The sequence below is a fragment of the Colius striatus genome, chromosome 3 (assembly GCF_028858725.1).
Source record: "Colius striatus isolate bColStr4 chromosome 3, bColStr4.1.hap1, whole genome shotgun sequence".
In the NCBI taxonomy this organism is placed as follows: Eukaryota; Metazoa; Chordata; class Aves; order Coliiformes; family Coliidae; genus Colius; species Colius striatus.
The window spans coordinates 2,237,792-2,252,946 of record NC_084761.1 but is presented as its reverse complement, the minus strand read 5'-3'; the positions used below and the strand labels follow the sequence as shown (position 1 = coordinate 2,252,946).

The 15,155-nt window shown below is 56.4% G+C and overlaps 2 protein-coding genes across 6 annotated transcripts in view; one reads left to right on the top strand and one right to left on the bottom strand.

Moving 5' to 3' along the window:
* The first annotated feature begins 56 nt into the window (after positions 1-56).
* MCRIP2 (MAPK regulated corepressor interacting protein 2) lies at positions 57-3,388 on the top strand. Of its 2 annotated transcripts, none has more exons than XM_061993494.1 (5): positions 57-223; positions 365-446; positions 1,810-1,925; positions 2,165-2,266; positions 3,075-3,388. In XM_061993494.1, the coding sequence occupies exons 1-5, from the start codon at positions 172-174 to the stop codon at positions 3,080-3,082; spliced, it is 360 nt and encodes a 119-aa protein (XP_061849478.1). In that variant the 5' UTR covers positions 57-171; the 3' UTR covers positions 3,083-3,388. The 2 variants fall into 2 exon arrangements, with proteins under 2 accessions (XP_061849478.1, XP_061849477.1); XM_061993493.1 differs by lacking the exon at positions 3,075-3,388 and adding an exon at positions 2,917-3,054.
* Positions 3,389-4,073: 685 nt separating this feature from the next.
* Positions 4,074-15,155, bottom strand: part of ABCA3 (ATP binding cassette subfamily A member 3) — a 38,082-nt gene continuing 27,000 nt past the window's right edge. For all 4 annotated transcript variants that reach the window (XM_061992059.1, XM_061992063.1, XM_061992062.1 and 1 more), the window contains exons 21-31: positions 14,404-14,608; positions 13,721-13,940; positions 13,368-13,526; positions 12,724-12,896; positions 12,353-12,487; positions 12,041-12,235; positions 10,307-10,494; positions 9,389-9,559; positions 9,038-9,225; positions 8,880-8,953; positions 4,074-6,621 (exon numbers count right to left, since the gene is read on the bottom strand). In XM_061992059.1, the coding sequence (XP_061848043.1) occupies positions 6,490-6,621; positions 8,880-8,953; positions 9,038-9,225; positions 9,389-9,559; positions 10,307-10,494; positions 12,041-12,235; positions 12,353-12,487; positions 12,724-12,896; positions 13,368-13,526; positions 13,721-13,940; positions 14,404-14,608 (1,840 nt within the window). In that variant the 3' untranslated portion in view covers positions 4,074-6,489. The remainder of the gene's footprint in view (positions 6,622-8,879; positions 8,954-9,037; positions 9,226-9,388; positions 9,560-10,306; positions 10,495-12,040; positions 12,236-12,352; positions 12,488-12,723; positions 12,897-13,367; positions 13,527-13,720; positions 13,941-14,403; positions 14,609-15,155) is intronic.

Here is a 15,155-nt window from a genome sequence, read left to right as displayed (position 1 = left end):
CCGCGGCCCCTTTAAGCGCGGGGGCGTGTCGCGGCGCCGGCCCGGCCCGTTAAAGGGCCCGGCGAGGGGCGCGCGCCCTACTCGTCGGGGCGGCGCGGGGCCGGTTGCGGGGCCGGTGCGGGGCCGGGCTGCGGTGCGGGGAGGGGAGGGGGGGCCGCCCCTCTCCGCAGGATGTACACGCTGACACGCGGCCCCAGCAAACTGACCACGCAGCGCCGGACAGGTACCGCGGCGCAGGGCCGTGCGGGTGGGGAGGGACGGAGGGAAGGAGGGAGGGAGGGAGGCGGGTGCGTGCTCCGGTCCCGCTCCCGTTTCTCCCCTTTCCCCCGGGCCGCCCTGACCCCCCCCCGCCGCCGCCCCGCAGGTCCGACGCAGCAGGCGGTGGAAAGCAGCAAGCTGGGCGAGCTGCGGGGCCGGCTCCAGCCCGGCAACTGGCCCCCTGTTGGGTGAGTCTCCAGCCGCGGCCCCCGTTGACCTTGGGGAAAGGCAACCGGGCCGCGCCGCACGCCGGGGGAGGGGCTGGGGGCGGGGGGTAGGCGGGGACGGGACGGGACGGGACGGGACGGGACGGGACGGGGGTCGCCGCTCGCTGCCCGCGCACCGGGACGGGACGTGCGGGGGGCTGCGGCCCCGCTGAGCGCGTTCATGGGGAACCCTCCGCTTTTCCCCCCTTCACCCGAGGCAGAGCTTGCGGGATCGGAGCTGGTGCCGCCCCCTTGGCTTTTCACCCCTCTTTCCCCCCCGAGCCTGCGGGATCTGTGAGCGGCGGAGGGGGCAAAGTGCGGGCAGCGACGGGCGAGCCCCGGGGAGGCCGGTGCCGGGCTGGGGGGGTGTGTGTGTCCCACCCCTCCTACCCACACACCAGCCCCTGGCAGCCCCGGGGAAGCACCGATTGCACAAACCGCCTGGCTGAAGCTGCGGGTCACCCCCCGCAGCCGGCTCCCAGCTGCAGCCCCCCCACCCCAGCCGCGGGTTTGCTCCTTTCCCTAACGGACAGCGCTGGGGCTGTGGGGCTTTGGGACGAAATGGGCGGCTTCCAGCAGCAAGAGCTGGGGGTTGTGTGGGGTGAGCAGCTGGCTGTGCCCCCCCTGCCCACCGGCTCGCAGCCTTGGGGGGGTTGGGGTGCCTGCAGAGCTGCTGGGGAGGTGAAGGCAGGGGCTGCCTGGCCTTGGTCTCGCCTGCTCTGCCAACTTATCTGTGCTCATGGGGCCTCTTAGACTTTGGCCCGTGAGGAACGTGGCTGTTGCAGACGTGTCCTGCCCTGGAGCTGGGTAGAAACCCCAAAATGCTCAAGTTTTGCATTGAATATGTGTCCAAGTGTCACCCCAAGGCTTTTCCTGCTCTTTTCTCTGCCTGCTTTTGCTGTTTCCAGGCTGGGGCTGATTTCAGTGCCTCGCTCCTGCCAGGAGATCCCAGCTCTGAGGGAGACTGACCCTGCTCCCAGTTAGCAGAGGGGTTTGTCCCAGTGCTGGGGCAGCTTGGGGATGTGCTGGGGGCCAGGGGTTTGATCTGCAGAGGGTGCATCCCTCTGCCTGGTGCCTGATGGGATCTCCCTTTAGTTTTCCTGGTGGTGTAGCTATTTTGGTGGCAGATTGCTCACTTTGAGGCTGGAGGATGGGTGGGAGAAGGGCAGCGTGTGCTTTCCCCTGCAGAGCATCCCTTGCTTACACCCCTCCCTGCATCAGAACCCCCTCTCACTGAGCACTGAGCCCCTTGCCTGGGCTGTGGGTGAGCCTACAGGCTCCAAGCCACGGTGGGAAGAGCTGCCTCCTCAGCTGCCCCCCTCCAGCCTGTCGTTGCCCTCCACAGCCCAGCGCAGAAGCTCGTGTTCAACAGAGTGAACGGGAAGCGGCCGCAGCAGCTGGGCGCTCCTGAGGAGTGCTACACCTCGGCTCACGAGGAGAACGTCCGCTTCATCTATGAAGGTGAAGGCACAGGGGCCCTGGGAGCACACACTCGCTCCCTCTCCCATCCCAGGGTGGGTGCTGGAGCCCTGTGGGGTCCCTCCTGAGGCAGCTGCATTGTGCTGGGCACCTCGGTGGCATAGGGATGGGCCGCCTGCCTTCCCTTGCACCAGTTCCTCTCCTGTAGCTCCCCACTGAGCTGGGAAATGCCCACCCTAAGCCCATCCTCTGCCTGTTTCTCCCCCCTCCCCTGACCCCAGCCTGGCAGCAGGTAGAACAGCAGCTGGATGGCAGCAGGAGTGAGGACAGCACCTGTGGCCCTGTGCAGTACGTGGAGAAAACCCCCAGCCCTGTGCTGAAAAGTGAGTGGGGAGCTGTGCTGGCACCTGGGAGCGTTGGCATCAGGGGTGCAGCGAGCTGCTGGGCACCTCAGCGGGGCTGCCAGGGAAGGAGGAGCATCCCAGTGCTGGATGTGCCACAGGGGCTGGGCTGGGCCCATCCTGCTGGTGCTGAGGTGGCTTGGGGGTGGGTGCTGGGGGGAAAGCTGGCCCCTGGCACTGTGGTGGGGATGTCCCACTGTGCACCCCGTGGAAGGAGCCCAAGCACAAAGGGCACCTGGGTGATGGACTGCACTGGAAATGGTCCCTTCTGCACCCACCCAGGGAGGGTTCAACACGGTGCCAGAGAGGAACCCCTGCTCTGGGCATCTGCCTTTCCTGGGGACAGGGACAAAGTGCTTCTCTGGTGGCAGCTGAAGGGCTGTGAACGCAGCCTGGGGGGCTCCAAAACAGGTCCCCAAGAAGCCTGAAGGTGCTTGTAAACTGAGTCTGGCTTTTTGAGGCCAGGGCACAGGGCTGGAGGTGGAGGGGGTCTGGCTTTTTGAGGCACAGGGGTGGAGGGCAGTGGAGGGCACTTCTGAGTTGTCTTTTTGGGTGGCAAATAGTGTGGCTCTGGGGGGAAAAAAGCCAAAAAGCTCTGCTCCCTGTTGCAGCTGCTCTCCCCTCTCTTGCAGACTTTGTTCCCATTGACCTGGAGGAGTGGTGGGCACAGCAATTTCTGGCCAAAATCAAAAACTGCTCGTAACAAAAGGGAGGAAGTTTTTTGGGGTGTGGGGGGTGGGTTTTTGGTGGGGTTTTGTTTGTTTTTCTCTCTTCCTTTTTTTTTTTAAAGAGCAATGAAGCTGTGAGAGCATCTGCTCAGACCCCAGAAGCTGTGGCATTTTTGTAGAACCACTTTTTAACCAAGCTGACTGAAGCCAAGTGCCCCACGCTGCCAGCCCAGCGGGACCCCAGCACCACTCCTTAAGTGCCAGTTCTTGGACTGCTGCAGCTCCTGCAGCCTCCAGCTCCCAGGGACACTGCTGTGCCAAGGCTGGGATCAAAGAAGGGGATTGCCACCCCCATCCCTCTCGTGGCTGTGAGCATGGGGAGGACAGTGGGGTGCTGCTGTAGCAGGACAGACGGACAATAAAGAGCTGAAACTGCCTGTGGAGGGATGGGGGAAGGATGTGTTTGCAGGAGGGGGTGAAGCAGTTGTGGGGGTGTTGCAGGGTGTGCCCTGGGCTGGGATGAAGCAGGATAACCCTGTGGAGGTGGGGGATGCTTGTAGCCAAGTCCTGGCTGAGCAGGTATCGGGGTGTTCTGGAGGCAAAGGGCTTGGAGCATCTCTCCACCTTCCAGGGAGCTGCATCCCTGCCCCAGCGCTGCCTCATCTCTCTGGGAGGTGCCAGGAGCAGGGGGCTGAGCTCCCTGGCTGCAGCTCAGAGCCAGGTAAAGGTGCAGGCAGGAGGGTGGCAGGGCCAGCCCCTCACTGCCATGGAGGCTCTTGCATTGCTCTGACAAAAGCCATTTCGAGCCCTCAGCTCAAGGTGTCCCCCTTGCCCGTGGCTGTTGGGGTGCAGTGTAGGGGGAGGATGCTAAGAGAGGGTGCTTGTGGCTGCCTGAAGGTGGGAAGGGATCAGAGCCCCTCACCAATTTGTGCTCCTAGAGGCACCTGATGCACAAACATCCTTTAGGCTTTTCCAGGCTGGAGTGAGCAACCTCCCCTTGCCCTCTTTTCTTTGTCCTCTTCCCCCAAGGCTGAGAGCAGGAGGCCAGCACACCCTGAGCAGCCCAAGCCCAGCAGGGCTGGAGCTGCTGACTCCAAAGAAGGCCAAGAAACAACCACTGGAAAAAAAAAAACCCAACCCAAACAACCCTCTTTATTATTCCTATGCTGGGAGTTACAACCACACCGAAGCCAGAGGAGAGCAGCAGCTGCCCTGGGACCTGTGGTGCTTCTACCCCAGCCTGGGAGGCCAAGAGCAGCCAGCACAGAGCCCCCAGCAGCAGTGAGTGAGGGGTGAGCAATCCTGGGCTGGTGTGTAACCCAAATGGACGGAGAAAGGGAGGAGGGAGCAGCAGCAGTGCTCAGGCAGCAGCTCCTGGGAGAGGGGAGGGCTGCTACAGCACCATCTGCCTGAGGAAACGCTGCTGCATCAGGGCTGGGTTTGTTTAGGTCAGGATGAATCCCCTCCAGGGGTGGGGAGCTGGTGCCAGGGGATGCCATCCTTGCCTTTGACTCCTCTACAACCAGCTGTGGCCTGGTGCTCACGGGCACTGAGAGGGGTTGTGCTGCCTCTGTGCCACCTCCCCCAGGACTGTGCCTTTTTGGGAGTCACCAGCACCCCAATGGGATGTGTCCCAGGGGGATGGATCTGCTGCCCTGCTTGTTACCACTGTAGACAGTGGTAACCAAGACAAAGCCTTGGAGGCTCTGCTACAGCCTGCACCACCTCCCCTTCCATGAAGCCTCAATGTTTGGAGTCTCAGCCCTTCCCTCTTAGGCCCAGGAACCATCCTCCCTTGTTTTTCTGCAGGAAGGTCACTGGTGCTGAGGTTTCCCACAGCTGGAGATGCTCCCAGGGAGCAAACCCTCCACCCCCAGCAGCTCTGAAGGGCTCCCAGGTGTTGCAGGGATGCCATTCACCTGCTGAGTGCTGCTTCATCAAGCCCCATGTCATTAAGATCCAGGGAACCTCTTGGTAACATGATGCACCATCATGGGGAAGGACAAAAGGGAAACCAAACAAGGACAAAGGGGACAGGAAAGAATGAGTCTGTCACAGGAACAGAACAAAACCCCAACCCAAAAATATAAGCCAACCCCTGGCAATGCAATCACTGGAAGGGAATCAGCAGCCCTCACCATAAGTGTCAACTCATTATGTGCAATTGTGTGTATTACTATAGTGCAAATAGCTCTGCATTGATGGCAGGGCAGCCAGCCTGGAGGGCACTGCCCCTGGGTGACACAGGGACTAGGTAAAGACAAGACAAGAATCAACAGGGATTGAAAACAAACCAACCAAAGCATTCCAGCCACTGGGAAATGCCCCCAAAGACACCTCAAGTCGTGGTATCTGCCTCTGCACAGGCAGGGCTGGTGCCCAGCAGCATCCCCCACGCTGGGCAGGGGCAGGGCAGTGTCTTGGCTCCCTGCCTGCTGCTGGAGGGGTGGGGAGGGGATGGGGACAAGGGCAAGCAGGGGGCTGTGGGCTGGTGTGCTCTGCTCAGAGCTGTGTGGGATGGAAAGGGAGAGCAGGACATGGGTGCTGCCTTCAAACCAACCCTGCAGGGCACTGTGCTGCTGCTAAAACCTTCTCATGGACGGAAGAGTGAGACTGGCAGCATCCCTGGGACACCTCTCCCTCAGCCCTGCAGTGTCCCCAGCACCCTGCAGCCCCCCTGGCCCACTGCAGTGCCCATCCTGTGCTGTGCCAAGGGGCTGAGCTCTGGGCAGCTCTCTCTTACCACACAGCTCCTGGGGCAGTTCATTGTTACCACACAGCTCCTGGGGCAGCTCAGTTCTCTGTTACCACAACTCCTGGGGCTTCCAGCCTCAGTCCAGGAGGTGTTTCCTCAGAGGTTGGAGGAGCCAGAGCCTCCTCCCTGCCACCAAGGGGCCAGGTTTGCCTTGTCTCCTCCATTAGACACAAAAGCCAACCAAAGTGCATCCAAATCAGCTCAGGGAAAGGGTTTGGATGTGAGCTACCTGACAGCCTCCTGTCAACCCTTTAACCCACGAGCAAACCACCTCACACAACACATCTGCATGCAGCTGAAGCCCAGGAAGCAGCATCCTGAGGGGCTGTGAGCACTGGGCAGGGAAGAGGGAGCAACAGGGTGAAGGGGAACACAGTGCTGCTTGTTTCCACCCACCTCCAATCCCAGCACCACCCCTCTCCAGCCATCCAGCCTTTCCCCTTGCTTTTGAGGGGCTTATTGTTTTGGCCATACAGATGGGAATGAGGGCTGGAGAGTGGAAGTGCCACATGCACACAGACACACAGACAGACAGACAGACAGACACTCCCAAGCCTGTGCTGGGGCAGCAACCCCCACACACACACACACCCCCCACACCCTACTTGTGGTCCCACTGGCAGAAGGTACAATGCCAGCCTCTCCCCTCCCTCCCTGGTGAAAGGTTTCTTACATTTATACATCATTTAAGACACTCTGATATATAAATTACTGTCTCTAGATATACTGTGGATAGGCAGCAGGGCCAGTCCATCACCAAGGGCACCAGTGGAGGCTTCTGCTCATTTCCCTCTGTCCTCTGTGTAGTGCTGGAAGCGAGTGAAGCTCATGAAGACTTGCTCCAGGGATATCTGGCTCACTGAATAGTCTTCCAAGTGATATTTCTCTTTGGCTTTCTCCAGGGTCCCAAAGACCTGCAAGGGATGGCCACAGCAAGTCAGTGGGGTACCCAGGAGAGGCAGAACCCTGCTGGCTGCCCCTGCCAAAGCAGAGGGAGCATCTCACCTCACCCTCCCTGGCAGGAAGGAGAGGCAGGGAATGGGTCATTTAGCAGGGTACCCCATTAAAAAGCATCTTAGTGTGTGTGTATATATATATATAACATATATATATATATATATATATACACACACATATATATATGACATAAATGGACCTAGGTAGATGTAGAGGCTTTCATATGTACCCCTGGACTGGGATCCCAGCCCAAGCTTCCTGCTCAAGACATTAGAGATGTTAAACACACACATAATGTATTAAAAGCTGTAGAGTATCCTATAGATATCAACCTGTATGTAAGCATACAGATTGATTTGTATGTAGTTATACACTATCTACCTGATTTTATATCATCTATCTACTAGATCCCCTATATAATATGTACACTACACACTAGAGAGAGCATGCAGAGCATGTAGGTTATATCCCACACAGGAACATCTCTATATATGGTATATATATATATATATACACACACTATATATATATAGTGTGTGTGTGTATATATATATATATATATATATACACACACTCTATTTTACTAGAGTATACAGACTATATAGAGATCATGTAACACATGAACATCTCTCTGTATGACATATATAGTGCATATTATACACTATATAGAGTATACAGAGCATCTAGAGACCATATAACATGAATGAAGTCTATATATAGTATGTATACTGTATATTACACACTATCTAGAGTATACAGACTATACAGAGATCATATAAGACATGAACATCTCTCTATGATATATATACTGTGTATTAGACACTATCCAGAGTAGGCAGAGCATATGGAGAGCATAAGTTCATTTATCTATGTATAGTATATACACTGTATATTACACACTATCCAGACTATGTAGAGATCATATAAGACATGAACATCTCTCTATGATATATATACTGTGTATTATACACTATCCAGAGCATATGGAGAGCATATAACATAAATGAACTTCTATACATAGTACATATGCTCTATATTCTATACTATATAGAGGATACAGAGCATATAGAGATCATATAACACATGGGCATCTCTATATATGATATATACTGTACATTATGCACTATCTAGAGTATACAGAGCATATGGAGAGCATATAACAAATGAACTTCTATAGTATATATACTGTATATTCTATACTATATAGAGGATACAGAGCATATGGACACATGGACATCCCTCTATATAGCATATACTGTACATTATACACTATCTGGAGTATAGAGAGCAAATAGAGATCATATAACACATGAACATCTCCATATATAATATATACTGCACATTATACCCTAGCTAGGGTATACAGAGCATATGGAGAGCATATAACAAATGAACTTCTATAGATAGAGTATATATACTGTATATTCTATACTATATAGAGGATACAGAGCATATAGAGATCATATAACACATGGGCATCTCTCTATATAGCATATACTGTACATTATACACTATCTGGAGTATAGAGAGCAAATAGAGATCATATAACACATGAACATCTCCATATATAGCATATACTGCACATTATACACTAGCTAGGGTATACAGAGCACATGGAGATGATACAACATCTCCATATAATACACAGTGTATATTATACACTACATAGAGCATGCAGAGCATCTAACACATATCAGCACCTCTCTGTGTGACACACACAGTGTATGTACACTACAGAGCCTCTAGCACAGAGATAAACAGGCTACACAGACTACACACAGTGTATATACACTACAGAGCCTCTAGCACAGAGAGAAACAGGCTACACAGACTACACACAGTGTATATACACTACAGAGCCTCTAGCACAGAGATAAACAAGCTACACAGACTACACACAGTGTATATACACTACAGAGCCTCTAGCACAGAGAGAAACAGGCTACACAGAGTGTATAGGATGCAGGTGTATGCAACACACAGCTAACCACAGAGCAGCTGGGAGCACAGAGGTGCTGGTGAGTGCCTGCTGTGCCCACCAGTGCCACGTCCCCAGCAGGGACACGTGGGCTGGGGGGACACTTTCTAATGGGTTGGTGTTTATACATGACAGGTAGAAAAGGGAGATGAGATGAAAGGGAAGCAGCAAGAGCCTGTGGAGGGGCAGGATGAGAGCTGCAGTGCAGGGCTGGGACATGCCCCTGCACCCCCTTACCTGTGCCCAGCTGAGGTTTTTGTTGGTCAAGTGATAATGCACCATGCCCTGGTGCTCGTGTTTCAGGACACTGCCTGGGGGAGAGAGGAACAAGGAGAAGCTCTTGAGTCAAGAGAGCTGCCTCCCCTGAGGGACCTGCTCCGGCAGCTCACGCTCACCTGGGAAAGTCTTCTCCACGAAGGCCTTGAAGGCTTGCAGCTCTCCCTCCTCCTCACTCCTTGTTTTGGCCAGCAGGGTGTAGCCACTGCCAAACTTGCTTTTGAGGTGCTGGGGGCTGCCCAGGCATTTGAACTGCCCGTTCACCATGATGGCCAGGCGGGTGCACAGGGCCTCGCACTCCTCCATGCTGTGGGACACAGAGCACGCCTTCAGCCGGGCTGCAGCCGCACGAGAAGGGGCTGCACGTGGCTTCCCTCCTCCCTCAGCTTTCAGAGCAGGGACACTTAGGTGAAGCCAGACACTGCCCAGCCCTTGCATCCCTCCACCCTCCCGGGCTCCTACAGCATCACCTGTGGGAGGTGAAGATGATGGATTTGCCGCACTCCCGTGTCCGCGTCACCGCGTCCCAGAGCAGCCGCCGTGCCACGGGGTCCATGCCGCTGGAGGGCTCGTCCAGGAAGATCACGGGGGGACCCCCGATGAGAGCGATGCCAGCGCTCAGCTTCCGCTTGTTCCCACCGCTGGGGACGAGATGGGAACGCGAGTGCTGGGGGTTACAGGGGCTCTGCAGAGCTGCCCCAGCCCCAGCCCCTGCTCCAGCAGCTTCCCCTGGCTCAGGGGCACAGGAACATGTCCAGCTGGGGTTGGAAACCTCCTGAGCAGGAGCCTCCACACCCTCCCTGGGCAGCCTGGGCCAGGGCTCCCTCACCTCAGCACCAAACCAGCTTCTCCTCATGTTCAAGTGAAACTTCTTGTGCTCCAGTTTATGTCTATTATCCCTTGTCCTGTCCCTGGGCACCACAGAACAAAGTGTCCCCCCCATCCTGCTGACACCCACCCTTTAGGTACTTGTCAGTGCTGCTGAGGTGCCCCTGAGCTCAGGCTTCTCTTCTCCAGGCTGAACAGCCCCAGGGCTGCAGCCTTTCCTCCTCACACACATGTTCCATCCCCTCAGCACCTTGGTGTCCCTGCACTGGCCTCTCTGCAGCAGTTCCCTGTCTCTCCTGAGCTGGGGAGCCCAGAGCTGGCCCCAGGACTCCAGCTGAGGCCTCAGCAGGGCAGAGCAGAGGCAGCACAACCTCCCTCCCCCTGCTGCCCACACTCTTCATCACACACCCAGTTGCCACTGGCTTCTTGCCCACGAGGGCACGTTGCTGGCTCATGGTTTGTTCTCCCCCAGCACTCTTGGAGCTCACAACAGCAGCACAAGCACAGAGAGAGCCCCCCCACTAAAACAAAGGGCAGAGGCTTGTCTGCACAGGTCTCACCTGTAAGTCCTCACCAGTTTGTCAGCGTGGGGCTCCAGCAGCAGCCCCCGCAGCATGTTCTCCACGCAGCTGGCGCCGTAGCGCTCGGGGACGCCCCGCAGGCGCGCGTACATGCCCAGCGTCTCGCGGCCCGTCATGTGCTCCAGCAGCGCGTCCAGCTGCGGGCAGTAGCCGATCCGCTGCTGCACCTTGGGCACAGAGCAACACAGCAGGGCTCAGCTCATAGGCTCTGCAAAAAAGGAGCCCTCGCAAGCCAGAAAGGTGGTTTTGACCAATCTACTGCGTGAAGAGATGGGGGCTGAGCTGCAGCTCTGATGGTGAGTGATGTGAGAGGGAAAGGGATCTGCTGCTGGAGATGGTCCTTGGTCTGGTGGGGATGGGCACAGAGGCACAGCAGCACAGAATCTCAAGGGCTGGAAGGGAGCTGCAAAGCTCAGCCAGTGCAACCCCCTGCCAGAGCAGCAGCACCTAGAGCAGGGCACACAGGGACTCATCCAGCTGGGCTGGGATGTCTCCAGAGAAGGAGCCTCCACAGCCCATCTGGGCAGCCCCTGCCAGTGCTCCCTCACCTCAACAGGGAACAACTTTGTCCTTGTGTTGCTTTGGAACCTCTTCTGTTGCAGCTTGTTGCCCCTTGTCCTGTCATTGTCCATCCCTGAGCACAGCCTGGCTCCAGCCTCCTCACACCCACCCTTGATGTGTTTGTCACCATTCCTGAGCTCACCCCTCAGGCTCGTCTCCTCCAGAGCCCCAGCTCCCTCAGCCTTTCATCACAAGGGAGCTGCTCCACTCCAGCATCTCTGTGGCCCTGCACTGAACTCTCCTCACTGTGAGGGGCTGTTTCAGGTGGTGCAGGCTCTCAGGAGAAGGAAAGCACTGGAGGGTCTGTACCATCCTCATATCCTGGTCTACTCTGGGGACAAGACCCCAGCAGGAGGCAGTGTCCCAGCAGAGGAAGCAAGCAGGGCCATGTCTTCAGGGAAGACCCTCTGCATGTTCTCCTTGCCTGACACTGTCTGGGGCAGACAGCAGCAGAGGTATCCAGGCACTGAACTGAAAGCCTGACAAGTGCTCAACTCTTGCTTCTCCCAAGGGAGTGGACAATTCCCAGCAAGGAGATGTCTAGCAGGGGTCTGGAAAGCTTGGAGTTGCTTGTTTGAGAGAGACTGTCATCTGACTGATCACTAATTCACACTTCTCACGTTTCCAGCTCTGCAGCTGAACCCTCAGCTGAAGGGTTTGCCACCCACACAAGGTTTGGCTTCCATTTGCTTCACACCTGTGGAAAAGGACTGCTTCCCTGTGGCCAAACACCACAGAGCTGGGTCAGAGAAGGACACAGAGGCTCTAGGATATTACTTCAACCCATGGCAACTGCAACTGTGTGCACTTGCAAGGTGGCCCAGCCCAGCCAGACACAGGACTGTTTGTAACCACAGAATCCTTTGGGTTGGCAAAGCCCTTGAAGCTGCTGCAGTCCCAGCCCAGCACTGACCCACAGCCCTCAGCACCTCAGCTCCACGCCTTTGGGATCCCTCCAGGGCTGGGCACTCCCCCAGCTCCCTGGGCAGCCTGGCACAGGGGCTCACACCCCTCTCAGGGAAACAGTTGTGCCTCAGCTCCAGCCTCAGCCTCCCCTGGGGCAGCTGCAGCCCATTGCCTCTTATCCTGTCATTCATGACCATGCAGAAGAGACTGCCAAGTGCCACCCTCCAGCCCTGCAGCCCTTGGTACCTTCTTGATGTTGGCCAGAATGCTGTGGCCATCCACAAAGGCGTCCCCTGACGTGATGCTCTCGTCACCAGTCAGCATCTTGAAGGTGGTGGTTTTGCCTGCACCATTGAAGCCAAGGAGGCCAAAGCATTCCCCTTTGCTGACTGCCAAGGAGATCCTGTCCACTGCTAGCAGAGACTCCCTGCTGTCATAGACCTGGTGGAGACCAACACCTGAGCCATGCCAGTCACCAAGCCAAGGTGACAAGCGGTGGCTTTACCAGCATGGCTCTATTGGCAGCAGGACGCTCAGGAGAGACCACGCTGTCCTCACCTTGGTGAGCTCCTTGATGACCAGAGGGCTGCTGAGAGATGACAGCAGTTCTGGTGGTGATTCCAAAACCTTCTTCCTCTCATCTGCTACGTCCCTGTCCTCTGGCAGCACAGACACCCTGTTCAGCAGTGCCACCTAAACACAGGGGAGCAAAAGCACTCTGCCACTGTGGGACAAAAGGGTTGCAGTGCCTCCAACCTGGGCAGGATCCAGCCCTTCCATCAGCTACCTCACTCCCTTTACCAACCCACACAGCCCCTCCAAGCAACCTCCTCCAGGCATGGGAATGTGATTTAGATGCCCAGGGGTTGTCTCCAGCTCACAGGGTTTGGAGGTCCCCTCACTTGTGCCTCCCACAAACTCCAGCTCACCCATTTCCTCCTCCTGCAGATGCCACAGAGCAACGTCCTCAGTCTCCACAGGAGGTTTGTTTCAATGAGGAAAAGGAGGAAGAGGAAGGAGAAGCCCTGGATGGCCATGGAGGTCAGGTATCGTCCAATCCCAGGCGTCTCCCAGGAGAAGTAGTTCATCTGATAGCTGATATCTGAGCAGGGGTTGGAACAGAATCAACACTCAGATCAGCTCACACTCTGGGGAGGGACAGGGAAGCTTCAGAGGAAGCTGTGAGCCCAAGCTCATCTACAACCCAGCCCACACTGGCTCCCTGCCCACGCTTCCTTCCAAGGCTTCCCACAGGAGGATTCAGGTCTGGAGGGGACGTGGCAGAAGATGCTCAGGGGAGGGACACTGAGGAGATCCAGTGACTCTTGGGCCTGGGGTTTCTCTACTTGCCTGTGAAACTCTCCTTACATCACTTTTTCCACCAGATCATTAGCAAGGAAAAGGCCCCTTCATGGGATCACTGATGAGCATCAAACACTGCCCAGTTTGGGCTTTAAAATGGTACCTGGAGCTACTGGTCAGGTTGGGTTAGAGGCCCTGTGACACTGCCCAGCTCCACCAGCCACCCCACACAGCCCCCACCAGTGCAGTGAGGACCATCAGAGAGACTCACTGAATGCCTTGCAGATGAAGATGGCTTCAACAGAAGAGGTGCAGAACTGAATGAACTCATAGTTCTGGTAGAAGTCACTGATGCACTGGCCCAAGCAGTAATTGGGTAAGATGAGAAAGACTTTATCCAAGGTTTTGGAGAGGTCCACCAAGCCCAGCTCTGAAAGAGGAGGATCAACAGGTTGGAGTTGGCTGGTTGGTCATTTCAAGTCCAGAAAGACACCCAACAAGTTCTGTTTAATGGGTAAGAACGGGCTGTCATAGAGGTCTGGTGTGGGGACAGCCCTGGGGTGAGAGTCCCCTTGAGGGCTGGATCTTTTTGGTGGTGGGAGGGCACAGAGGGCAGTGACCAACCTGGGATGCTCATGATGGTGACAGCAAGGAAGGTGGCTGTGCCTGAGAGGATGTTGAAGATGGTGAGCCGGGTGTAGGCCGTGGCTGCCACCGAGAAGAAGAAGCTGAGGAGGTACATGAGGGGGATGATGGCCCAGCCATAAAGGAGGAAGATCAGCATCACATCCACGAGGTGGCTGTCTTGGGTGAAGGCTTGTACATCAAAGGCTTGGAATATCACCTGGGGCACAGCAATGCAAGGACAATGCACCTTTGTCACGACCACAAGTGATGTCTCTGTCTCCACAGCCCAAGCAGCACCACACTGACCCAAATTACCCCTCACACATGGTTCCTACCAGCAGCCCATGCCTGTCCCCAAGGGAAGGCCTCTTTCTGCAGGCTGGGATGCAGAAGGGCAGGTCTGGGGAAGTCCTCACCATGCTCCCATGGACTTGTGACTTTCTAGTGCCTCAACATGCAAGTGTTGAGGTGCCAGAGGTCTCGAGGGGCCCAGCTGGTTGGCCACAGCCCAGCTCCCAGCAAGACTGAGGGACAGCTTTCTTGCTGGTCCTTTCTATTAACTAAGACAATGCCAGTGGCCTCATCCTTTCCCCTGCACCCACACACATCCCAGCCCTCCCAGAGGAGCTCCCACCCAAGGAGAGGACAAGAAGGTTAGCAGGGTGCCAGGGGGGACTCACCAGCATCAGAGCACAAGGGATGAGGAAGTTGATGATGTCCCAGAGCAGGGCAGAAAGCCAAAAGTTGACCACATAGACACCACTGACAAACTGGACATGCTTGGCCTTGATGGCTCTCTCACTGACCAGCAGCAGGGCAAAGGTGCTGGCGAGCGAGGCCATGCCATACAGCAGGTTGATGGCAATGGCAAAGCCAGTCTGGCCTCTGCAGAGAGAGGAAAGGACACAGCTTAGGACAGAGGCAGCTCAGCCAACCAACACTGAGGCTACCCAGGGACAGCATCCTGTGGAGGCTCCATCCCACACAACACCCCGTGACAAACCTGCACCTCGGTGTGAGGAGCTGCACAGCCTGCACAGCCCACCCAGCACAGCACAAACCCCCAGCCCACCTTTGGGAGGTCCCACACGTGTCCCCTCTGCTGCAGGGGAGGGTCAGAGACCCTGTACAGAGAAATGTACACCCATAGAAACCCTGGAGGAGGCTGAGGGCAGCCAGCAGCACTCTCTGACACTCCCTGCCAGGAGGCTGCAGGGAGCTGGGGGTCGGGCTCTGCTCCCCAGGCAGCAATGACAGGACAAGAGGCAATGGGCTGCAGCTGCCCCAGGGGAGGCTGAGGCTGGAGCTGAGGCACAACTGTTTCCCTGAGAGGGGTGTGAGCCCCTGTGCCAGGCTGCCCAGGGAGCTGGGGCAGTGCCCAGCCCTGGAGGGATCCCAAAGGCGTGGGGCTGAGGTGCTGAGGGCTGTGGGT